At 43.1% G+C, this 26,831-nt stretch overlaps 1 protein-coding gene across 1 annotated transcript in view; it reads left to right on the forward strand.

Moving 5' to 3' along the window:
• MB21D1 (Mab-21 domain containing 1) overlaps nt 1–26,505 on the forward strand; it is a 28,189-nt gene extending 1,684 nt beyond the window's left edge. The window contains exons 2-6 of the mRNA XM_021711473.1: nt 1,596–1,714; nt 6,881–7,100; nt 10,640–10,882; nt 24,771–24,873; nt 25,948–26,505. Of these exons, the coding sequence (XP_021567148.1) occupies nt 1,596–1,714; nt 6,881–7,100; nt 10,640–10,882; nt 24,771–24,873; nt 25,948–26,335 (1,073 nt within the window). The 3' untranslated portion in view covers nt 26,336–26,505. The remainder of the gene's footprint in view (nt 1–1,595; nt 1,715–6,880; nt 7,101–10,639; nt 10,883–24,770; nt 24,874–25,947) is intronic.
• The last annotated feature ends 326 nt before the right edge of the window (nt 26,506–26,831 follow it).

Genomic DNA, 26,831 nt, shown 5'->3' on the forward strand with positions numbered 1-26,831 from the left:
TGCCCCTCGGAGCGGCTTGGCCTTGTCTGCTCACCGGTGGCCGGCGACGCAGGTCATGCAGAGCGGCCGACCGCTGTTCTTCCGTGCGTTCTCCCGCGCGACCGGCGGCCGGACGCCGTCCGATGCGGATCGCCAGCTGCTCCTAAGACGCTGCTTTCGGGAGATTTCTTTTCTTTTCTTTTCTTTTGAGTTGGGGTCTCACTCTGTCGCCCAGACTGGAGTGCAGTGACCGCAGCCTCGACCTGCTGGTCTCCGGCGAACCTTCTGCTCAGCCTTCCAAGTGGCTGGAACTACAGGCGCGCGCTCTCACGCCCGGCTAGTTTTTGAATTTAATGTAGAGATGAGGTCCCGCCAAGTTGCCCAGGTGGGTCTCGAACCCGCGGGCTCAGGCAGTCCTCTCACCTCAGCTTCCCAAAGGCACGGGATTATAGGCTGAGCCACCGAGCCCGGCTATAACAGAGTGTTTTACACCCCTTGGTGCCCTCTACAGCTACTCATTTCTTTGGTGGGGACTCAGTGATATTTATTGTCAAAAAGGCAGTGTGTGTATTGACTTTTGGTTCTTAAACTCTTTTGATATTGAAGACCACTCATAATTTCATTTAGGTTTCTTGAAAGTCAAGCAAAGCCTTCATCAGATTTTTTTTTTTTTTTTAAAGAGATGAGATTTTGACTGGTCTCAGTGACTCAGTCTAATTCCAGCACTTTGGGAGGCCAAGGCGAGTGGATTGCCTGAGCCCGCGGGTTCGAGACCCGCCCGGGCAACTTGGCAAGACATCGTCTCTACAATAAACAGAAAGTTAGCCAGGCATGGTAGCGTGCCCCTGTATTTCCGGCTACTTGGAAGACTGAGGCGGAAGGATCGCTGGAGACTAGCAAGTCGACATTGGGGTGGCCGTGAGTGTGCCACTGCACTCCAGCCTGGGCGACGGAGTGACACTCCAACTCAAAAAAAAGAGATGAGTTTTTGCTATGTTACCCAGGCTGGTCTTGAGCGCCTACCTTCAAGTGATCCTCCTACCCTGGCTTCCCAAAATTGTAGGATTACAGGTGTGAGCCACCATACCTGGCCAAAACTGTCTTAAGCATGACTCTTATTAAATAAATATTAATTCAGTTCAATTGCTATGTATGGAGGGTCCCCCAGAAAAGGAAGAAAGTTACTTGACTGGATGCAGTGGCTCATGTCTGTAATCCCAGCACTTTGGGAGGCAGAGGCGAGAGGATTCCCTGAGCCCAGGGTTTAGAGACCAGCCTGGGCAACTTGATGAGACCTCATCTCTATAATAAATCAAAAAATTAGCCTAGCATGGTGGCTCAGGCCTATAGACCCAACTACTGGAAGACTGAGGTGGAAGTCCAGGAGGTGGACTCTGTGGTAGCCGTGAGCATGCATTACACTCCAACCTGGGCAACAGAGCGAGGCTCCAACTTAAAAAAAAAAGTTGCTAGTTAGATTTAGAGATTAATACATTTAGAGAAGTCTCCAGTCAGAACTCCTCTCTTTTAAAAATTCTGCTGATAGAAAGTCAATGGAAGTTGTTTTATCTGAACCATTTTTTTAACTGCTTATAAAAGACGTGTGTTCATTGTAGAGTCGACCTGCTGGCCATCTCCCAGCGGGCTTCCATGCTGTCAGCTCCCTCCTTACCTCTTCCTCAGCTCTCCTGTACTCATCCCGTCCTGTGTTGATATCCCTGGAAAAGCCAGAAAAGTGTGTGGAGGAACAATATTGCTCTAGTTTATTTGTTTATTTATTTTTTGAGTTGGAATCTCACTCTGTCATCCAGACTGGAGTGCCATGGCACAGTCACATGCAGCCTTGACCTGCTGCGTTCAGGCGATCCTTCCTCCTCAGACTTCTAAGTAGCTGCAACTACAGGTGCATGCTACCATGCCAGGCTTATTTTTTATTTATTGTAGAGATGAGGTCTCACCAAATTGCCCAGGCTGGTCTCGAACTCCTGAGCTCAGGCAATCTCACCTCGACCTCCCAAAGTGCTGGGATTACAGGCTTGAGCCACCATGCCCGGCACTTCTGTTTATTTTATTCACTGTAGTTGTCTTGTTGTGTTTTCTTCTTTTACACATACACTTGGACTTTGAGATTAGATTCCCAGCTCTTTATTATTAGTTAAAGGCTAGACAAAATACACTTTTCAATAACTTATTTGCGTGGTTCCATATCAACACATTTCTCATTTGTATGTTTTATTTAAAATTCTAGGTGGAAATCTTAAAAGTATATGGGAAATTTCTTTTATGAGTTCCCCATAGAATGCCAGTCTGTGTGTTCTCTTTGTCTTGGGTGTTAGTGCACTTTACTATTTATATAGTTTGGACTGAGTGAAAAGGTTATAGAGAAATCAATTAATTGTGATGGTTTTATATAGTGGTATATTAACTAGTAAAGACAAGGAACATACTGCAGCAACAATGAGAAAGAATTACAAAACCAATGTTGAACAAAAACAGACAAGGCAAAGGAATACATACAGCCAATGCAACAAAGTAAGAAAAAAGGCATAAGATGGAAAAAGGAGTGATAAAACTGTTATCTTCAGATGACTTGATTGGGTTTATGTACAAACTACTAGACATAATTAGTGAATCAGCAAGGTCACTGGTTACAAAGTCAATAAAATAAAAGCATTTTGGTATACTAGCAAAAAAAAAGTGGAAAAAAAAGAAAATACCATTTGTCATAGCATCAAAAACACCAAAGCCAGGTGAATGGCATGTGCTGGTGGTCCTAGCTACTCAGGAGGCTGTGGCGGGAGGATTGCTTGACCCAGAAAGTGAAGGCTGCAGCAAGGCAGGATCCACCTGTGAATAGCCACGACACTCCAGCCTGGAGACCCCATGTTTAAAAAGTTAAAACATATAAGAAATCAAGTATTTAGGAGTAAATATTACTAACGATGTTCAAAAATTTAAAACATTACTGAGTAAATTTGAAGAGGAATTAAAACTGTCATGTTCATTTTTCCTCAAATTGATCTATCGGTTCAGTGTTGTCTGTCAAAATCCCATCAACTTTTTGAAAACTGACAAACAGATTAAAATATTTATATGGAAACATAAAGGACTTAGAATAGCCAAGGCTTTTCTAAAGGGGATAAGATTGGAAGATTTACCCTGCTAGAGAGCAAGCCTTCCTATAAAGCTGTTATAATTAATTAAGCAGGTGTTATTGATGCAATGAGAGACCAATAGGTCAATTGAATGAAAATCCAGAACAGCCTGCACATAGAATTCAATATACTGTAGTACAGAATATGCACCATCATTCAGGTGAGGAAAGGATGTTTTTTAAAAATAAATAGTGCTAGGTCCATTGGATATCTAGTGGGAAAAATATTACCCTGACCCCTGTGACACACCATATGCCAACACTGAGATGTAACATAGACCTAAAAGCAGAAAGTAAAACAGTGCTTCTAGAAGAAAGCATAGGAGAATATCTTCATAACCTTGGGATGTACATACATTTCTTCAGCAAGGCACTGTAACTGTTAACCATAAAAGAGAAATCTAATGAGTTTCACTGGAATTAAGAATTTCTGTTCATCAAAAGACACTATGTTTATAAACAATGTATGCATGGGATGTGGAGTGTGGAATGACAGGCAGTGGAGACTCTGAGACTGTGAAGGGTGATAGGGTTGGAGGGTGGTGATGAGTCATTACTTGGTGGGTACCGTGTGCATTGAGCGATGGACACCCTAAAAGCCCTGATTTCACCCTATTCGTGCAACAACCCTGTACTTGTACCCGATACATTTATACAAACACATTTTCTTTTAAAAGACACCACTGAGAGAATGAAAACGGAAGCCACAGTCTGGGAGAAGACAGTTGTACGTTTATTTGACAAAGGCATTACACAAATCAGTAAGAAAAATATAGACAAACCAACTTAAAACTGGGCAAAAGACTTGAACAGACAGGTTAGTTATGTAATCCAAATAGCAATACACATAGGAAAGGTGCTTAGCATCATTAATCATCAAGAAAATGCAAATTGAAACCATGATGAGATTGTACTGCATATCTGCCCACTAGAATGGCTGAAATAAAAATATATATACTTGACAATTTTTTTTTTGAGTTGGAGTCTCACTCTGTCGCCCAGACTGGAGTGCAATGGCTGCTTCCGGCCACCGCAGTCTCGGCCTGCTGGGCTCCGGCGATCCTTCCGCCTCAGCCTTCCAGGTAACTGGAATTACAGGCATGCGCTACCATGCCCGGCTGATTTTTTGGTTTATTGTAGAGATGAGGTCTTGCTGCCCAGGCAGGTCTCGAACCCGCAGGCTCAGGCAATCCACTCACCTCAGCCTCCCAAAGGCGTGGGATTACAGGCTGAGCCACCTAGCCCGGCTCTACTTGACAATTTCAAATGCTAGAGACAACACGGAACAACTGAAACTCTCTTACACTGATAATGGGAGGATACATTGGTACTAGCTCTTTAGAAAATTGACACTTTTCTTTCTTTCTTTTTCTTTTTTTTAGTTAGGGGTCTCACTCTGTCTCTCAGGCTGGAGTGCAGTGGCATGATCATGGCTCACTGCAGTTTCGATCTCTTGGGTTCAAGTGATCCTTCTGCCTCAGTTTCCCAAGTGGCTGGGACTACAGGTGCACACCACAATCCTGGGTAATATTTTTTAAATGGAGTTCTCACTATGTTGCCTAGGCTGGTCTCAAACCCCTGGGCTCAAGCAGTTCCCCTGCCTTGGCCTCCCAAATTGCTGGGATTATAGGTGTGAGCCGCCATGCTTGGCCGACAATTTATTCTAAACCTAAAGATATGCCTGCCCTGTTGTCCGGCAGTTCCACTCCTGTGTATACCTACAAGAGGAGTAGGTGCTCATAACCATGGAAAGGCATGTACAAGAATGTTGAAAACAGCATTATTAGTAATAGTTAAAAACTGTAAGGGTCTCATTTATCAACAGAAATAGTAAATATATTTTGCTGTATTCCATTAACTCAATGGAATGCTGCCCACAATTAAAAAGAACAAACTACCAGGACACACAAGCAATATGGATGAACCTCAGACATACAAGAGTACATATTCTGTGATTCTGGTTGTGTGATGTTCCCAAGCAGTCAAACCTACTGTCGTGTTAGAAGTCAGAGTGATGGCTATGGTGGACACTCACTGAAGCACGTGGGAAAGAGGGAAGCCCACATGGGACTGGGGATGGGAAGAGGGCGATTTTGATGCCACAGAGCTCACTGTTCCCACTGGGTTTCGGCTGCTTTTCTTGAATAAATCCTTCTGGGATTATTATTAGCCTTTAGTTATTTACAGGGATCTGGGAGAGTTGAACTTGACTGTATCTGCCTGTGCATCTTATGTTTATGGAAGAGCAGATTTTGGAAGGCTCTTACTTTGCCATTTCTGCTGCTGTCCTTCCAAGTGTTTGTTTCACCCTCACGGTGCCTTAACAGTACTACATAGACTGGGTGGCCTAAACAACAGAAATTTATTTTCTCCTAGTTCAGGATTCTGGGTGTCATAGATCAGGGTGCCAGCATGGTTGAGTTCTGATAAGGTCTGTTTTTCTGGGTTGTCGAAGGCACCTCACTGTGTACTTATGTGGCATGTCAGATCAGGGGCCCACCCTTACGCTCTTATTTGACCTTGATTACCTCCTAAAATCCCTGTCTCCGAATACATCATACTGAAGGTTAGGGCTTTCATGTGTGAACTTGGGAGAAGATACAGTTCAACAGCATATCTCGGTTTGGACTAGCCACATTTCATGTGGTTAGCAGACATCTGTGGCTACTCCATACTGTACTGGGCCATGCAGTCCAGTAGGTGAACCACAATCATGCTTCTAACACCCGAAAGACTTGTGGTATTTTTAATATAGAACAAATAAATATTTATTATAAATTCCTATAATTATTGTTACCGTGAGGTTGAAAAAGAAGTTTCTTTGAAGCTCTTCCAAATGCTGTGGTTCAGAGACATGGATGCAGTATGGGATTTGGAACTCAAGTTCTCTTGGGCGATTGGCAGCCGTGAAGAGCTAGCCCTTACTCAACTGGCTACGTAGTTGAGACCATTTCTAAGAACATTGTGACAGGAAGGTGTTTGCAGTGTGCATCTTGTGACATAAAGCGTAATACTCCAAAGGTTTTTAATGTTGTTAAACTTTAAACTCAGAAGAAAATGGGTACGGGTATAGATTTTAAAAGCCTGCTTTATATCATTTAAACGTTTTTTTAAAAGCAGGATTTATTAAGAGGACAGAAAAGCTCCCGCAGTGGAAGGGGATCCTAAGGGGTTACCCTAAACTTATTTTTAATTATAAAAACAATGCTTGCTCATGGTAAAAAAAAAAAAAAAAAAAAAAAAATGAGTGTAGAACCTACAAGCTAAGCCTAGTGGTACTCTGTCCATCACTCCTCACTGATCCCATTCCAGAGGGTACGTATATACGTATATTAGAAATCTTGCTTTTTTTTTTTTTTTTGAGTTGGAGTCTCACTCTGTCGTCCAGACTGGAGTGCAGTGGCCGCTCCCGGCCACCGCAGCCTCGGCCTGCTGGGCTCCAGCAATCCTTCCGCCTCAGCCTTCCTAGTAGCCGGAATTACAGGCATGCGCCACCACACCCAGCTGATTTTTTGATTTATTGTAGAGATGAGGTCTCACTGCCCAGGCGGGTCTCGAACCCGCGGGCTCAGGCAATTCACTCACCTCAGCCTCCCAAAGGCGCGGGATTACAGGCTGAGCCACCGAGCCCGGCTGAAATCTTGCTTTTTAAAGCAGGGTTTTCAGTGGAAATTTTCAGAAAAAAATGACAATTACTTGAAAAATATTCACAAGCAAACATTCAGTGCTATTTTTACTGTTTCTTAGATTTCTGCACCTAATGAATTTGATGTAATGTTTAAACTGGAAGTTCCCAGAATTCAGCTAGAAGAATATTGTGAGAGTGGTGCACATTACTTGGTGAAGTTCAAAAGAAATCCAAGAGGAAATCCTCTGACTCAATTTTTAGAAGATGAAATATTATCGGCTTCCAAGATGCTGTTGAAATTTAGGAAAATCATTATGGAAGAAATTAAAAACATCAAAGGTAAGATTTTTGTTTTGGTTTTGCTGTACTACCCTGGCTGGTGTGCAGTGGTATGACCATAACTCACTGCAGCCTTAAACTCCTGGGCTCAAGTTATCCTCCTACCTCATCCTCCCCAGTAGCTGGGACTAGAATTTCAACTTTTGATTCTTAAAGGTCTAATTATACTACTGATTGCCAATGTACACTCCTCCTGTGATCTTTCTTGACTTTCTGCTGACTGCTGCCTCCTTCTAGAGCTCTGGTTTAGTGTGCTGCCCTACTGCTGGGCTCTGCGTTCCTGGATACAAAGTTGCAGATTCCCTCCCTATTATATTAGAGAGAGAGCATAGGTAGCAGATTGCAGTGAGTGCTCTGAAAGGAGTGAACTGGAAGAAGTGGTAGCAATTAGGGTGGGGGCAGGGAATCAGTCCCTGAGCAGAGAAGAGCTTGGCAAACTCAAGGAACAAAAAGATGCGCCCCTGCAGACAGGAGAAGAGTGACATGAAATTAAGTACAAGAGGTATCCAGGGGCCAGAATCTCTGAGGACTTGTAGACCCTGGAAAGGAGTTGAGATTTATTCCTTGTTCCAGGTTTTAACTAGGGACTGATTGGCTTTGTATTTTTAAAAGTTTACTCTGACCTCTATAGATAAGATTTTTTTTCCCTTAGAGACAGTGTCTTGCTCTGTTGTCCAGGCTGGAGTGCAGTGGCGTGATCAGAGCTCACTGCAGCCTCGAACTCCTGGACTCAAGTGATCCTTCCACCTCAGTCTCCCAAGTAGATGGGACTACACACCTGGCTAATTTAAAAAGATTTTTTGTAGAGATGGTGTCCAGGCTGGTCTCGAACTACTGGCCTCAAGCAATCCTCCTGCTATGGCTTCCCAAAAGACTGGGATTATAGGTGTGAGCCACCATGCCCAACTGAGAAGATATAAAGTTAAATAGGGAGATTAGAAAAATATCATATCATGTCTTTTCATGAAAAAAAGAAAGGAAAATGTTGTAATAGTTTAGGTGAAAAGTGGTAGCAACTCAGGTGGGGTAGGAGTGGGGTGCTGGGATGGAGAGAAGCAGGGTCCACACTGCATAGTGCTTGCCTCTAGATTAAGCGTGGGGTGAGAGGGAGGCTTGGGTAAGATGACTCCCCTGCTTCTGGATAGAGCATTCAGAAGGCCTGATTTTGCCATTCTCTGAGATGGAAAGGGCTGAGGAGAAACGTGTTCTGTAGTATGAACTTAGTTATGATTCTTGGCTTTGGATAATATGAGGTTGGAAGATCCATGTGATGCGAGGAGGTAGGTGTGTCAGGTGTGTAACAGGGCATGGACTTTGAGTGCAGAGGACACCTTTCGGATCCATCAACCTGTAGGTGGCATCAGGAGTGGATGAGGCCACCTATATAGAGAGCTTGCCATTGTTTATTCATTAGTTGTATCCATATTCATTGATGATCGTGCACGCAGGTGTCCTAGATGTTTAGAATACGTAGTGAGCAAATAGATGAAGGCCTCTACCCTATGATACCTTATAATCTTGCGAGCACAGACAATTAATGAGACATGGGAAAAAGAATGATCCTGCATACTGGAAAGCGGTGAGTCCTGTGGTGAAGAAGCATAGCAAAGTGAGAGGCTGCAGGAGTGCTGGGACAGGTTTGGGGAGATGCGGTGTTACAGAGTGTGGTAAGAAGAGGAACCAGTTGAAGGCTGGGGGGAGAGAAGGAGCAGAAAAATGTGAGTGCTCACGGGAGGGGCCAGCGCTTGGAATGCTGCCACAACAGAAGACCTTGGGTTTGGGCTTCGGTGGGGTTGTGGGTGGGTGATGGGCACAAGAGTGAACGGGCAGGCCTGCAGCAGAAACAGCATGCAAAGGCAACCCAAGAAAGCGTTGACTGGGAAGAAGGCCACAAGACTGATAGCTGGAAGGAGGGGATGCAAGGCCAGGGGGAGGTGTATTTAGCGAGGGAGACACTGTGGCCCTTTGTATGCATTGAAAGGTGGTTTGGTAGGGAGGGAGAAGGGGTTGAGGCAGGAGCGGAGTCCTTGAAGAGCAAGGTGCTGGAGAGGTTGAGAAGGGAGGGCTCCAGAGACCCCGTGCAGAGTGGGCCTCCAAGGAGGAAGGACACTTTCTTGTTGGTAACAAGGATGCAGAGGATGAGAGGTGGGCAGGTTTGCAGATTGTTCTAGCAATCTCTCCTCGGTGCTCTACTTCCTTCCTGTGGTTCCTGCCAGAAATCTTGTTGGGGCATACTCTTTACTGTTCCTATATCCCCAGCTCCCAAAGCCCCCTGAATTTTTAAATTTTAGTTGGGGTCTCACTGTGTCACTCACGCTGGTGTGCAGTGGAACAGTCATGGCTCACCGCAGCTTCCACCTCCTGGGCTCAGGTGATCCTCCTACCTCAGCCACCTGAGTAGTGGGGACTACAGGTGCACCACCAGGAACCAGCTTAATTTTTTCTTTTTTAGCCGGGCTCGGTAGCTCAGCCTGTAATCCCGCGCCTTTGGGAGGCTGAGGTGAGTGGATTGCCTGAGCCTGCGGGTTTGAGACCCGCCTGGGCAGCAAGACCTCATCTCTACAATAAATCAAAAAATCAGCCTGGCATGGTAGTGCATGCCTGTAATTCCGGCTACTTGGAAGGTTGAGGCGGAAGGATCACTGGAGCCCAGCAGGTCGAGGCTGTGGTGGCTGGGAGCGTCCACTGCACTCCAGTCTGGGTGACAGAGTGAGACTCCAACTCAAAAACAAACAAACAAACAAACAAACAAAAAACAACAAAAAAATTTTTTTCTTTTTTGGTAGAGGCGAGGTCTCACTATGTTGCCCAGGCTGGTCTTGAACTCTTGGGCTCAAGCGATCCACCCGCCTCGGCCTCCCAAAGTGCTGGGTTTATAGGTATGGCCACTATGCCCAGCCACCCCTCGAATTTCTCACCATAGGCTCCTGCCCAGTGCCCGTCTTCCACAGGCTCCTAGAGCTCGTTTGTCTAACCGAGTTCAGTCTTCCCCCTGTTTTAGCTTGAGAATAGAGGTGACATCAGTTGTGTCCCAGCCCTGTTCTGGGATGGCCTCACAGGCTCCCCCTCTCCTGCTCACCCCACAGAGTCACGTGGCTCGTGGTGCTGTTGACTTGAGCCCCTTGAATCGCCCTTACTTCTGGCCCCTGTCTGGAGGCTCACTGCCTCTGGGCTGCCTGGCACCCAGCCTATAGCCAGGCTGTGGCTGGAATCTTCCCTGCCGCTTGTCTGGCCTCTTCTCTGGGCCTCCTCTCAAGCTGCTACCCATGGTTTCTGGCGAAAGTCAAATCCCAAGCCATGGGGTGTTCTAGGCCTTCATCACGTGCCACACAGAGCCTTAACAATTCCTCCCTGCAGTAGGTATGAACAGGTAACCGACAAATCCCTTTGCCTCGTGGAGCCCATTTTTATCTTGGAGCTGCCGTTCACCTTCCACTTAGGACTTCAGGAGTCCCTGGTTACAGCGATATCATCTCCCCCATATTCTCAGAGAACATTGGATCGCTAAGCTCTTTCTTCCCTTTTGTGTGTTTAAGCAGATATAGACATTGTTGTGGAGAAGAAGAAAAGAGGAAGCCCTGCTGTAACGCTTCTTATTGAGAAACCTGACAAAATATCTGTGGATATAGTCCTGGCTTTGGAAGCAAAAAGTAGCTGGCCTGCTAGCACCCAGAAAGGCCTTCCCATCAGCGACTGGCTTGGAGTAAAAGTGAGGGACCAACTAAGGCGGCAGCCGTTTTACCTTGTTCCCAAGCCCGCGAAGGATGAAAATGGTTTTCAAGGTATAGAAGTTAAGATGAACTGAATGACATCCAAGAGTTGGTATTATGTTCTGGGGCAATGTAAAATCAACAGCCAACCGATGCTGTGGCGTTTCAAGAGCCAGCTGGGACTGGGTGCAGTGGCTCACAACTGTAATTCCAGCACTTTGAGAGGCTGAGGTGGGAGGAGCTGTGGGGACCAGGAGTTCAAGACCAGCCTGGGCAACATAGTGAGACCTCATGTCTACAAAATATTTTAAAAATTAGCTGCATGTGGTTGTGCATGACTGTAGCCCCAGCTATTGGGAAGGCCGAGGTGGGAGGATTGCTTGAACCTAGGAGGTCGAGGCTCTGGTGAACCGTGATGGTGCCACTGCACTTCAGCCTGGGTGACAGAGTGAGACTCCAAAACACACACACACACACACACACACACACACACACCCTGGGTGACAGAGTGAGACTCCAAAACACACACACACACACACACACACACACACACACACACCCACACCCAGCTAGATAGGCAGCAGAGTGGGAGTCTGGAGAGGCGCAGTTGCAAGAGGCGCAGTTGCAGTGTCAGCCCAGATACTCACCTTTTACATGTCTGGTAGTCTGCATTTGAAGTTTATCTTCTTCTTTAACAAAGAAAGACAGTATTGGCCTTGGAGTACAACAGCCCTGGCTCTGAGTCCTGGGCTTCTGCCGTTGCTTGCTGAGTGAGCGTGGGCTAGTGATGAATCCCATTTCCTCACTTGTACACGGTTTAGTCAGGTGACTGGGAAGAGAATATGAGGCAGTGCATGCAAAGCCCCCGTTCCTACCATGCAGCTGGATATTACTGCATATCACTGTGAGCATGAGCGCCTAGACTCTCATTCTCCATCCTACTTCTTTCTCTCCTTCATCTTCCCATTACCTTGCCACCATGCAGCCCGCAGGCCTCTCACCCCTACTGGAGTTGGGCACAGTGGCAGGGTCTGCCTTCTCCCGTGTCCACCCTCAGCTGGGTTGAGCACAGCGGCTGGGTCTGCCTTCTCCTTCTGTCTCAGGCTTTGCTATTGCTTGATCTGCTTTCATCTGTGTGTCTCAGTTTCACAGGTTTCAGACTGGGCTTTTGGGTAACACTCAAGACCCAAGAACAAACCTGCCCTAGTCTTCAGCTAAGAAAGAATAATCATATATTTTTTTCAAGGTGGCACAAGGAAATTTGCAGATTATGTTCATTTTCCTCCCATCAATATACATAGGACTTTTTGCGTCTACTACTGCTGGAGTTTCGTGAAATTGAAAGACACCACAAAACCAATGAACCAAGTTAGAAATGAGTAGTACTGAAAAAGCCCCCCAAATAGTCAGTCTGCTAGTTTGATGGCTTACGTTTTTGTGGACACACATCATGACTTTTTATATTGCACACATACAGGAGTCGATTTCTGCAAGAAGTAGTTTATAAAAGGGACATGCATATGTCATTATTTATGGCTTAGTAAGAGGAATGTGGCTTTTTCAGAGAAGGGCTGCACCCATGACCCAGAGACCCTCATCGTACGTGATGCTGGAATCTCAGCAGGGTTCTCTGCTGTCCTCTGGCTGGCCCCTTACTGCCCAGGGGAGACCCGGAAGACAAGTCAGCTTAGCAATCAGGAAGAGTCCCGCAGTGGCCTGTGTGGCCAGGTGGATCTTCACATCTTGCCTCAAGACAAGAGGAAGTGTAGGCTGGGATGGCCTCAGTGTGCTCTCCTGTCTCTACTTCGGCTGCTACTCATCTCCCAGCATTCCAGATCATCTGTGTTCAGACAAAACCCTGTCTGTGTGTGCCTGTGTATGTGTATTGGAGTGATGGACAGAGGGGCTTCTAAACAGGGAAAATATGCATACAAGGTTGGGGACCCTGACAGCACCTGCTCTGGCTTTTCTCTTTCCAGTCACTTAATAGAAATTGCCCCATTTCACAAGCTATATTTTTAAAAATGTTGTTTCCTTTTATTAACTTTAACTTAAAAATCGAAACTTGTTTATTTCATCTCCCTTTTTAAAAATAATATCAGTGTTATTACCAAGAATCTAATTATAAAAAACTATTTATGACTTCTTTGCAGTTTTTTTTATCCCTAAGATACAAGGACACTCAAAATATCAGGTTTTAAATCCACTTGAAGAACTGTCTCTGGGTACTTTAACTCAGCCTAGTTACATTTAATTGTTTCTTTCTTGTTTCTGTTTTTAGATATTGGTTTTTAAATTTTGTTTTAACTTTGCTTCATAAATTTGTAAGCATTCACATGGTTCCAAAGTCAAGGCTACAGAACAGGGTCTAGTTACAGAGACGTCTTCCATTCCTGTCTCCTCCACACTCTTCTCTCCTTTCCTGATTGGAAACCCTATTAATTGTTCTTAGTTTACCCTTCTAATTTTTCTTTTTTTCTTTTTTTTTTGAGTGGGAGTCTCACTCTGTCGCCCAGACTGGAGTGCAGTGGCCGCTCCTGGCCACAGCAGCCTCGACCAGCTGGGCTCCGGTAATCCTTCCGCCTCAGCCTTCCAAGTAGCCGGAATTACAGGCATGCGCTACCACGCCCGGCTGATTTTTTGATTTATTGTAGAGATGAGGTCTCACTTGCCCAGGTGGGTCTCGAACCCGCAGGCTCAGGCAATCCACTCACCTCAGCCTCCCAAAGGCACAGGATTACAGACTGAGCCACCAAGCCCGGCTAATTTTTCAAAGTGTAAGTAAATGCATGCATATATATTCATATGCTGCCGCCTTTATAAGAGAAAAGGTACACTTAAAAAAAATTTAAAGATGTGGGGTACAGTTCTGGGTTAGGTACACAAATGTTGATTATGCAGCACCCTTTTTAAAGAGGTATGCCCCTCCCTGCCCTAGCAGTTTCCCTCAACTGCCAATCCCACCCCCCTTCCCCTGACAGTTTTCCACTTCTGCCAATCCCTTTCTTACAGTATTATGATAATTGTTCAAGGTCCACTTGTGAGTGAGAATATATGGTACTCTTTTCTTTGTTTCTGTGATAGATCACTGAGTATGATCGACTCTAAATCCATCCAAGTTGCTGCAAAGTCCATACGTTTGTCCTTTATGGCTGCATAATATTCCATTGTGTGTATGTATCACATTTTCTTAATCCAGTCCAACTTCAGTGGGCAGCATGATTGGTTCCAAGTTTTTGCTACTGTGAATAGAGCTGCAACAAACATACGTGTGCAGATATCTTTTTTGTAGAATGATTTGAGTTCCTCCGGGTATATTCCCAATAGGGGAATTGCTGGGTCATATGGAAGGTCAATTTCTAGTTCTTTCAGAAATCGCCACACTGTCTTCCAAAGAGGATGTACTAGTTTACATTGCCACCAGCAGTGTAGGAGCGTTCCTTTTTCTCCACATTCTCATCAGCATCTGTTGTTTGTTTTATTAATGATGGCCATTCTTACAGGTGGTATCTCATGTGGTTTTGATTTGCATTTCTCTGATGCTGAGTGAGGCTGAGCACTTTTTCATGTGTCTGTTGGCCACCCATATATCTTCTTTTGAGAAGTGTCTATTCGTGTCTTTTGCCTACTTTTTAATGGGGCTGTTTGGTTTTTTCCTTTTGGCATGTTTGAGTTCCTTGTAGATCCTAGATGTTAGGCCTTGTCAGATATACAGTTGGCATATATTTTTCCCATTCTGTGGGGTGTCTCCCTGCTCTTTTGATGGGTTCTTTTGCTTTGAAGAAACTCGTCAATTTGATGAGGTTCCACTTGTCTATCTTATTTCTTATGGCATTGGCACTTAGGATTCTAATCAGGAATTAGTGGCCAGTTCCAATTTCCATAAGAGGTGTCTCCTGCGTTTTCTAAGATTCTTATGTTTTAAGGCTTTATATTTAGGTCTTTGATCCATTTAGAGTTAATTTTTGTGTATGGTAATAGGTAGTGGTCCTGTTTCAGTCTTTTGCATGTGATCAGCCAGTTTTCCCAGCACCATATACTGAATAGGTTCTCCTCTCCCCAGTGGTTGTTGTTGGAAGCTTTGTCAATGATGAGTTGGTCGAGAAATTGAGGCTTTGCTTCCAGAATCTCTATCATGTTCCATTGGCCTATATGCCTGTTCTTGTCCAAACCAGGCTGTTTTAATTACTGTAGCCTTATAGTAAAGTTTGAAGTCTGGAAGTATGATACCTCCTGCTTTGTTTCTTTTGCTAAGAATTGTTTTGGCTATTTGTGGTCATTTATGTTTCCATATGAGTTTCTGTATTGTCATTTCCAGGTCTGAGAAGAATGATGTTGATAACTTAAATGGGTATAGCCTTTGGTAGGATGGACATTTTAATGTTGATGTCCATGAGCATGGTATATTTTTGCGTTTGTTTGTGTCTTGTATTTCTTTGAGCAGTGTTTTGTAGTTCTCATTGTAAAATTCTTTTACTTCTCTGGTTAGGAAAATGCCGAGGTATTCCTTTTTTTGCGTGTGGCTATTGTGAATGGGATTGTGCTTTTAATTTGGGGTCTCTGCCAGCTTGTTGTTGGTGTATAGAAATGCAACTGTCTTTTGCACATTTATTTTGTACCCTGAGACTTTGCACTGAGACAGTGCAAGCAGGTTTGTGACAGATTCTCTTGGATTTTCAAGGTATATGATCATATCATCAGCAAAGAGGGATAACTTGATTTCCTCTTTTCCTATTTGGATACCCCTGATTTCCCTCTCTTGTCTAATTGCACTAGCTAGGACTTCCAACACAATGTTGAACAAGAGGGGAAAGAGTGGGTAGCCTTGTCTTGTTCCAGTTTTCGGGGGAAATGCTGCCAGTTGTTTTTTTTTTTTAACTTCTCAAAATATCTTAGATCTCACTCCATAGCTCTATATAGAGATAACACCCGTTCCTTTTTAAAGTCTATTTTTGGCAGTTTCTCTCACCCATGCCATCTCTGGCATGTCTCTCGATCTTTTCCCTCTTTTCCTTCTCTAATAAACTTTGCTTGTAAACTTCGGGGAAAAAGGTCTCTTTTTACAGCTGGTAAAGGAGTAAATCCATATGTAATTTTGCTAGATTTTGCCAAAATCCCCCCAATGGTCAATATTACAATTTGCATTTTCACAGCAATGTATCAGAATACTGTACCTGTTTCACCCTCAGCCTCATCAACTTGTAAAGATTTTTGCCAATAATCCAAAAGAGTGAAAAATAATGTCTTTTTTTTTTTTGATTTGGAGTTTCACTCTGTTACCCATGCTGGAGTGCAGTGGGACACTCACGGCCACCACAGCCTCAACCTGCTGGGCTCAGGTGATCCTTTTGCTTCGGCCTTCCAAGTAGCTTGAACTACAGGCGTGCGCCACCATGCCCAGTTAATTTTTTGGTTGATTGTAGAGATGAGGTCTTGCCAAGTTGCCTGGGCTGGTCTCAAACCCCTGGACTCAGGCAAGCCTCTCACCTTGGCCTCCCAAAGTGCTGGGATTATAGGTGTGAGCCACTGGTCTGGCCGAGAAATGATATCTTAATGTAGTTTTTAATGAGCTATAGAAATGATCTCTGAAAGTACAGTCTTTAATGTAGTTTAAAAAACAACTATTTTAGGATAGTTTTAGAATTACAGAAAAATTGTGAAGACAGTGTGGAGTGTTTCCTTGTACCCCATACCCATTGCCCTATGTTTGGTGGGCGGGGCAGGGTCTTGCTATATTACCCAGACTGGCCTGGAACTCCTGGGCTCAGTAACTCTCCTGCCTCGGCCTCCCAGAGAGCTGGGACAACAGGCACATGCCACCATGCCCCCGTTTTCCTGTCATTTTCAAATCACATTAATATGGTATGTTTGTCACAGTTCATAAACCAATGCTGACACACTGTTGTTAACTAAAGTCCATCCTTATCCAGATTTCCTTTGTTTTTACCTAATGTCCTTCTGTTCCAAGATCCCATCTGGGATCCTATATGGTGTTCAGTCATTACATCTCCTCAGGCATCTCTCGACTGTGCAGTTTCTCAGTTTTTCTTTGTTTTTGATGATCCTAGCCGTGTTGAGGAGCACTAGTCAGGTATTTTGTAGAATGTCCTTTGCCTGGGATGTGTTTGGTGTGTTTCTTGTGGCTAGACTGGAGTTACAGGTTTGCGGGAAGACAGTCACAGAGGCGAAGCACCATCCTCGTCCTGCTGTACCAAGGGTCTAGGCCATGAAGGTGACTCAGCGCCTGGTCACCTGGCCAAGGCAGTGCTAGGGTCCTCCAGAGTCACTCCCTCCCCTCCGTAAGGCTGCGCAATGTGGAAGGAAGTCCTGTGCGTAGAGGTGATACTTACAGAGAGGGACCTGCTCCGTCTCTTGGAGAGCAGCGTGTTTACTCAGATTATTTGAATTCTTCTGTGTGGGAGATTTGTCCCTTCTCCTGAATTTCTTCACTGATTCAATCATTCCATCAGGATAGACTCATGGATATTCATGTTCTACTTTGAACTCGAATCCAATACTACTTTATTGCTTAAATGGTTTCAGTTTAGCCAGTAGGAGCCTGGGTCCTTTTTATCATTCCTTCCTTTTGGGAGCACTTCCTCACTTTTTTTTTTAGCTTTTAAATTTTTTATTTTAAAATTGTGTAGTACAATTCAGGGTTAGGTATACAAAGATTCACTGTGCAGGTACCCTTGTTGATGAGGTGTGCCCTTCCTTCCCCAGGCAGTTTCCCACTACTGCCAATCCTACCTCCCTGTCCCCCTACCCCCAGCAGTTTCCTGCTACTGTCAATCTTTTCCTTCTAGTATTATGATAGTTGTTCAAGGTCCACTTATGAGTGAGAACATGTGATACTCAATTCTTTGTTTCTGTGAAAGGTCACTCAGCATTATAGACTCTAAGTCCATCCAGGTTGCTGTGAAGTTCATGATTTGGTTCTTCATTGTGTAGATGTACCACATGTTTTTATCCAGTCCTCTTTGGATGGGCAGCATGGTTGGTTTCATGTTCTTGCTAATTGTGAAAAATGCTGCAATAAACTTCACGTGCAGGTATCTTTTTTATAGAGTGATTTGAGTTCTTCCGGGTATATTCCCAGTAGGGGATTGCGGGTCATATGGAAGGTCCATTTTTAGAACTTTTAGGAATCCCCACACTGTTTTCCACAGAGGCTGTACTAGTTTACACTCCCACCAACAGTGTAGCAGTGTTCCCTTTTCGCCACATCCTCTCCAGCATCTGTTATTTTTTGAGTTATTGATGATGGCCATTCTGACTGGAGTTAGGTGGTATCTCAGTGTAGTTTTAATTTGCATTTCTTTGATGACTAGTGTGGCTGAACATGTTTTCATGTATCTGTTGTCTGTTCGTACGTCTTCTTTTGAGAACTGTCTATTCATATCTTTTGCCCACTTTGTAATGGGGCTGTTTGTTTTTTTTCTTTTCAGCACGTTTGAGTTCCTTGTAGATCCAAGATGTTAGGCCTTTGTCAGACATGGAGTTGGCACATACTTTTTCCCAGTCTGTGGGCTGTCTCCCTGCTCTCTTGATGGTTTCTTTGGCTTTGCAGAAGCTTGTCAGTTTGATGAGGTCCCACTTGTCTATCTTATCTCTTATTGCATGGGCACTTGGGGTTTTGATCAGGAGTTGGTTGCCAGTTCCAATTTCCACAAGGGTGTCTCCTGTAATTTCTAAGGTTCTTATAGTTTGAGATTTTACCTTTAGGTCTCTCATCCATTTAGAGTTGATTTTTGTGTATGGGTATAGGTAGGGATCCTGTTTCAATCTTCTGCAAGTGGTCAGCCAGTTTTCCCAGCACTTTTTACTGAATATGTTCTCATTTCCCCAGTGGTTGGTAGTGGAGGCTTTGTTGAAGATGATTTGGTTGAGAAATTGAGGTTTTGCTTCTGGAATCTCAGTTCTATTCCATTGGTCTATATGCCTGTTCTTGTACCAATATCAGACTGTTTTGATTATTGTAGCTCTATAATGAAGTTTAAAGTCTGGGAGTGTGATACCTCCTGCTTTGTTTTTGTTTTGTTTTTTTCTTGAGGAGTGTTTTGGCTATTCGTGGTCATTTATGTTTCCATTTGAATTCCTGTATTGTCGTTTCCAGGTCTGAGAAGAATGTTGCTTGTAATTTAATGAGTATTCCATTAAATCTGTAGATTGCCTTGGGTAGGATGTACATCTCAACAATGCTGATTCTTCCAATCCATGAGCATGGATTATTTTTCCACTTGTTTGTGTCATCTTTAATTTCTTTGAGCAGTGTTTTGTAGTTTTCATTGTAGAGGTCTTTTACGTCTCTGGTTAGGAAAATGCCAAGGTATTTCACTTTTTTTGTGGCTTTGTGAATGAAATTGTGCTTTTTATTTGGGTTTCCATTTGTTTGATATTAGTGTATAGAAATACGATAGTCTTTTGCACATTTATTTTATACCCTGAGACTTTGTCCAAAGTCCTTTATCAATGTAAGAAGGCTTTTGACAGATTCTCTTGGGTTTTCGAGGTATAGAATCATGTCATCTGCAAAGAGGGATAACTTGATTTCTTACCATTCCTTCCAACTCTTTTTGTAGCATTTCCTCACTTTTTAAAAAAAATCGGGGTCTCACTCTGTCACCCAGGCTGGAGTACAGTGTCACAATCATAACTCACTGCAACCTCAACCTCCTAGGCTGAAGCAAACCTTCCTCCTCAGCTTCCCAAGCTGCTGGGACTATAAGTGTGTGCCACCATGCCCAGCTAATTTTTAAATTTTTCTGTTGACAGCCTGGTCTCAAATTCCTGGCCTCAAGTGATCCTCCTGCCTCAGCCTCCCAAAGTGTTGGAATTACAGGTGTGAGCCACCGTGCCTGGCCACTTTCTTACTTTTTAGCATGCATAATCTTCCAGGTTACACTTGTTTCAGTCCTAGAATCAGCTATTTCTCCAAGGAACCTTAGATTTTGTTGTTGGAGAATGACTAGAAACTGAAGTCTGAGTGCTGGGTGTGCTTGTTGCTGCTAGGGTACCATCCCTCCCAGGCAATGGAGTATGCATACGTATCTATGAACGTTTCTACATGTAACCACCCGTATCTGTTAAGTTATACATGATGTCTCTGTCTTCCATCTACGGGGGCCATTCCAGCCTTATTCCCTTGCCATTTGTAACCTCTCTCTCCCAACACTGAAAAAACTGGCTCACACTGTCAGCCATCTATTTAATTGTTTCATTGTACACGTGCAGTCATTTCTGCATTGTTAACCATTCCCCTTGTAGGGACGATGAGAGTGCTTATATTTGGTTCCTTTGCCTTCAGGCTTACAGACCCCACTTGCTTCTGGAGTCACCTAGGGCACCCCTTCTCCTTCAGGGAGGCTGTTTTATGCATTGGTGATACACCCAAGTCTGTCCAAAGTCTGCATTGTGTCTTCTGGTCCTTTGACCTCTAGATGATATTTTTTTTACCTTGCATACATTAGGGTCACTTTTTGTGCCGTTGAGTTCTACTGGTTTTGACAAAGGTTTTGCATCATGTATCCTCACATAGTAGTTGAACTCCCTTGTAAATTCTCCTGTGCTTTGCCAATTCAAGCCCCTGCTCTGTTTGGTCACCTCTGTAGACCTGCCTTTTCCTGCATGTCGTCCGTGGATATATGCAGTAACGATGAGCACACCTGCTGAGTGCCATCTTTTCCACATATAGCACCATGTGCAGCTGGCCCTCAGGACTGGTCCAGGGCTCCACTCAGATGTCAACATCCACAGATGCTTGAATCCCATCCACAAAGTGGCATTGTACAGTCAGCCCTTCGCATCTGTGGGCCTATTTTTAACTTTTTAAATTTTCATTATTTTTCCTGTTTAGGCATCAGTCATGAGTGATAATGAGAGTCACCCTTGCCCTGCAAGTGTTCCTGTATCACATAAGCATCATTTGGCCATATCTGTGGATTTAAATCCATGAGTGAGCTGGGCTCGGTGGCTCAGCCTGTAATCCCACACCTTTGGGCGGCTGAGGTGAGTGGATTGCCTGAGCCCGCAGGTTCGAGACCCGCCTGGGCAACTTGGCAAGACCTCATCTCTACAATAAATTTAAAAAAAAAACAACTAGGCATGGTAGTGTATGCCTGTAGTTCCAGCTACTCGGAAGGCTGAGGCAGAAGGATCGCCGGAGCCCAGCAGGTCGAGGCTGCGGTGGCCAGGAGCATGCCACTGCCCTCCAGCCTGGGCAACAGAGTGAAACTCTAACTCAAAAATAAATAAATAAATAAATCCATGGGGGGGTTGAATCGTTGGATATGAAACCCATGGACACAAAGGGCTGACTTATAGTGTAGCTATTCCCACAGTCCTTTTCTGTCCCATTAATCTCTAACATTCTTGTACCATGTTGTCATACAAATGTGGCTTTATAATTCATCTTGATATCTGGAAGGGCAAATTTACCACTTTGTTCTTCTTTAAGGGTGTTTTAGATCATCTTGACCCTTTGTTTTCTCACATAAATTTTGGGTTCCCCTTATCAAATCCCACAAAATACTTTTTGAAATTTTGATTTATGTTGAATTGGTTAACGTTGTATTAATTAATTGACATCAAATTTTGATTGATGTTGAATTAAATAAATTCTGATATAACATCTAATCTGTAGAAACACTTGAGGCTGGGCACAGTGGCTCACGCCTGGAATCCCACACCTTTGGTAGGCCAAGTGAGAGGATCACTTGAGCCCAGGAGTTCAAGACCAGTCTGGGCAGCATGGTAAGACCCCACCTCTAAGAACAAAATTGGAGGAGACTTGATATGTTAACAATATTGAGTCTTTCAATCCATGAACACATGCATGTCTCTATTTATTTGGCTCTCCTCTGATACTTCTCTGAGAAGTGCTAGAGATTTCTCTACCTAAATTTCCTGTCTTTTGTTAATGTATCCATAGGCAACTGATCTATTTTAAAACTTATTTTAAGCCAGTAGAAAAATAGACAGAAGAGTATATTGAACTCCCACACACCCATACCAGGGTCAGTATCACCAGCTTGTGCCAGTCTTATCCATGTCTCTACTAACTTCTCCTTCTTGTTGTTTTGAGGCAAATATAAGAGTTACTACTTCATCTGTATATCTTTCAGTATGCATTTCTAAAGAACAGGACGACTGGGCATGGTGGCTTATGCCTGTAATCCCAGCACTTTGTGAGCCGAGGCGGGTGGATCACTTGAGGCTAGGAGTTCAAGACCAGCTTGGGCAACAAAGTGAGACCCTGCCTCTACAAAACATCAAAACAATTAGCTGGGCATGGTGATAAGTGCCTGTAGTCCCAGCTATTTGGGAGGCTTGGACAGGAAGATGGTCTGATCCCAGCAGGTCGAGGCTGTGGTAGCCATGAATGCACCACTACCCTCCAGCCTGGACAACAGAGTGAGACCCTGATTCAAAAAAAAATAATAGGACTTAGAAATACATTTATGACACCTAACATGAATAATAATTTCCTAAGATTAAACATCTAGTCAGTATTTAAATTTCCTCTTGTCTTGTGTCTTATGTTTGTTTTTCAGTTTGCCTGTTTGGATCAGGATTCAAAAAAGACCCATCCATTGTGAATGGTTCATATGTCTGTGAAGACTCTTTTTAAAAAATTATTATTATTTTATTTAAGATGTGGAGTACCATTCAGGGTTAGGTATACAGGCATTGATTATGTAGGTACCCTTGTTGATGAGGTATGCCCCTCCTTCCCCTAACAGTTTCCCTCAACTGCCAATCCCACTTCCCCTCCCTTGACAGTTTCTCATTACTGCTAAACACTTTCTTACAGCATTATAATTGTTCAAGGTCCGCTTATGAGTGAGAACATATGGTCCTCTGTTCTTTGTTTCTGTGATAGATCACTGAGTAGGATAGACTCTAAAATCATCCAAGTTGCTGTGAAGTCCATATGTTTGTCCTTCTTTATGGCTGCATAATATTCCATTGTGTATATGTACCACATTTTCTTTATTCTGTCCAGCTTCATTGGGCAACATGGTTGGTTCCTTGTTTTTGCTATTGTGAACAGAGGTGCAACAGATATGTGTGTGCAGGTATCTTTTTTGTAGAATGATCTGAGTTCCTCCAGGTAGGGGAATTGCTGGCTCATATGGAAGGTCAATTTCTAGTTCTTTCAGAAATTGCCACACTGTTGTGAAGTCTCTTTTTACCCACAGCTTCCACTTTCTCCTCTTTCCAATTTGCTCTTGATGAAACAGGCCATTTGTCCTGTAGGGTTTCCCACAGAGAAGATTTTGCAGGCTGCCTTCTGGTAGTGTCATGTAACATGCTCCACCCTCATGTGAGGTAACTGACATTTTTTGATGCTACTGTAAATAGCATCTTTCTTAAAATTTCATTTTTTGGTATTGCCCTATTTTGAAATACATTTGATTTTCATGTCCGTGTCTTGGTAATACTTAGTCAATTATTGAATTTGTAGATTCTTTTGCATTTTCTGTACATGCAGTTATATCATCCGTCAATAATGATAACTGTTTCTTCCTTTTTGGTGCTGTGACACTGTTTTTACTGTTCTTGCTAGGACAATTGGTGCATGTTGAACAGAAATGGAATTTTTGCCTTCCTGATTTCAGGGGAAAAAGCTTTTAACTTTTTATCTCATATTGTGACATTGCTATAGTTTTCTGAAATCTGCCTCTTATCAGCTGAAGATCTCATCTAGACTTAAATTGCTAAGAGGTGTTTTTTAAATGATAAATGTAGAATTTTATTAGCTGCATTTTCTTCATCTATTGAGATGACCATATGATGTTTCTCCTTTATTCTGTTAATGTGACAGGTTAATTTATTTTTCTAATTATAAACCAGTCATACATTCCTGGTATAAAAACAACTGGGTGCCAGGCTCGGTGGCTCAGCCTGTAATCCCGCGTCTTTGGGAGGCTGAGGTGAGTGGATTGCCTGAACCTGCGGGTTCGAGACCCGCCTGGGCAAATTGGCAAGACCTCATCTCTACAATAAATCAAAAAATGAGCCGGGTGTGGTAGCGCGCACCTATAGTTCCAGCTACTTGGAAGGCTGAGGCAGAAGGATCGCCAGAGCCCAGTATGTCGAGGTTGCGGTGGCCGGGAGCAGCCACTGCACTTCAGCCTGGGTGACAGAGTGAGACTCCAACTCAAAAAAAAAAAACAAAAAAAAACAACTGGGTGGCTGGGTGTAATGGCTCATGCCTGTAATCCCAGCATTTTGTTAAGCCAAGGTGAGAAGATCGCTTGAGCCCAGGAGTTTGAGACCAGATTGGGCAGCATAGCGAGACTTCATCTCTACAAAATATCAAAGAATTGGCTGCATGTGGTGGTGCATGCCTGTATTTCCAGCTACTCAGGAGGTAGAGGAGGGAGGATCACCTGAACCCATGAGGTGAGCCATAGACGACAGAGGGAGACTCCAACTTAAAATATAAAAATTAAAATTAAAAAAAGGAAACCCAACTAGATAATAGGATGATCAGAGCCTGGAAGAGCTAACCATGGTAAGACTTGAGGATAAATCATTTTATTTGTACACAAAGTATCACAAAAAATTAGAAGAAAGGAAATGTTCCTCCGTTCGTTTTGTATTATTACCCAAACCTGTAAGGATGATACAAAGAATCGATCTGTTGATTCACATTATTATTGGAACAAAATATTAGTAAACTAAATTTGGCAGTACATCAAGGGCACTACATCTTATAATGGCTAACTGCGGGACGCGCTGACCTCTTTGCCCCTCCTTCCTTCCTCATTTACACTCGTGTTTGCTCCTGAGTACTTGTTTTTATATGCAGTTGCATTATCTGTTTATTTCTTTTTGTCTGTCTCCCCCTATGATTTTTCCAGAATGACATTTTAATGAAGAGAACCACTTGAATATTGTGTTGTTTAGATACGATGTATTTGGTAAAGTGCTGTTCTTTCTGTTCCAAATTAAGGGAAAACATGGCGGCTGTCTTTCTCTCACATTGAAAAGAACATTTTGAGCAACCATGGGAAAGATAAGACATGCTGTGAAAATAACAACCCGAAATGTTGCAGGTAAGGGCCGTATTTTAAGTGGCAGATTACCTGTGGTATGTGCAATTCTTTGTTGACTCCATGGCTCAGGCCTGAACAAGATTTGAACTGGGTTGGATCCTGGGGCCTGGGTTTACTTGGGAGAGTGTGAGTCTGAAACCAAGAAGGCCCGGTCCAGGAGACCTAGGAAGGGGCATGATGAGAAGACAAGGCTGGGAATGAGGGTCCTGATCCTGGGCCAGACAGGTGGGTGAGCAGGACAGAGCAAAAGGGTGTGAACACTAGCCATGACTACTTAATAAGTCTTACTATTCTGGTTGCTTAAAGGTAATTATATTAGTATCACGTGATGGAAAGGCCCAGGGATCACTCTTACTGGATACTGCTGCTTGCTTTGGGATGGTCTGGCTGCGTTGAAGGTTAGGGACTGACTGGCCACAGTTAAAACACTAAGAGGGTAATTCTTTTTCTTGGTAGCATGCACACCATGGAGAGCTGAGGTTGAAAAGGAATTGTTCATCTGAGTTTCTAAAGTGGACCAGTAAAAGATGACAAAAGCTTAAAAGTCAAAACAAGAATGCTCAACATGTAGGCACAGAGGTTCTGAAAGACTTCATGTGCGGACTTTGAGGCAAGCATTAGGAAAAATATACTTCAATAAGGCTAAATAATCTTATAAACATTAAATTTTGTCAACTACTGAATAACTGGATGAAAAATGTAAATTATATAGTACAATCGGGATAAAAATAGTAAAAATGAATAATGTAAATATTTACACTCTAATAAAGTAAACTAATTTATAAAAATTAAAATATGATTTTTGTAGGTATTGAATAATGGGATAAATAATGTAAATATCTGTAGGACTTTTATAGTTGAAGCAATTGATAGAATAAAATATTTAAGCTAGGAATGGGAAAGAGGGAAGAAAATGTATTTTGTGCATATATTTGAGAACATAATCTTAGAGTAATTATAATTGTATTGTGTTATATAACTTTATTAAGTATGTTTTTCCTGTAAGATGCCTAAAGTGCTTTGTTGAGTGAGGCAGGTAAATAAATAAAAATGCATTTTTTTTTTATTCAACAGGAAAGATTGTTTAAAACTCATGAAATACCTTTTAGAACAGCTGAAGAAAAAGTTTGATAACCCCAAAGAACTGGATAAATTCTGTTCTTACCACGTGAAAACTGCCTTCTTTCATGTCTGTACCCGTTACCCTCAAGACCACCAGTGGGATCGCAGACAGCTGGAATGCTGCTTTGACAACTGTGTGTCCTACTTTCTTCAATGCCTCAGGACAGAAGAATTGCTGCATTATTTTGTTCCGGGAGTCAATCTATTCTCGCGTGACCAGATTTGCAAAACGCATAAAGAATTTCTGTCAAAAAAAATTGAATATGAAAGAAACAACAGATTTCCAGTTTTTGGTGAATCTTGGGATGGTGTTTTTAAAAAGAGTCAAGAATTAGAATGACTATAACAATTGGAATGCTTGAAATTTGTCAAGCAGTGATCGGCTAAAATGAATGTAAATATCCAGTTCCCTGTTTGGTGTATTGAACGCTAATCAATGTAAAGGATCGACTATCTGAGAAAAGAGATTAGTCAAGGAGTAAGAAACAAAAGGAGTATTTAAAATCTAAAAATGTTACCAGATTGAAATGAAAAAAAAAGGATAAAGTTCTTGAACACCAGTTCTCACCTAGCCCAGGTGTATGGAAGGTGGTGAGAGATAGTATTAGAAATGATAATTGCCTCCATAAAACTGATAGGCTTTGTTCAACATACAGATATATGTGGAAACAATGCCTTGTCCTATATATGATAGGTAGGAGGGAAAGAAAAAAAATAAGTCCCAGTTGAGTGCTCATGCCTGTGATCCCAGCACTTTGGGAGGCTGAGGTGGGAGAATTGCCTGGGCCCATGGGTTCAAGAACAGCCTGGGCAACATGGTGAGACCTTTTCTTTTT

The sequence above is a fragment of the Carlito syrichta genome, unplaced genomic scaffold (genome assembly GCF_000164805.1).
Source record: "Carlito syrichta isolate Samal-C Ts95f unplaced genomic scaffold, Tarsius_syrichta-2.0.1 Scaffold302315, whole genome shotgun sequence".
NCBI classification, from domain to species: domain Eukaryota; kingdom Metazoa; phylum Chordata; class Mammalia; order Primates; family Tarsiidae; genus Carlito; species Carlito syrichta.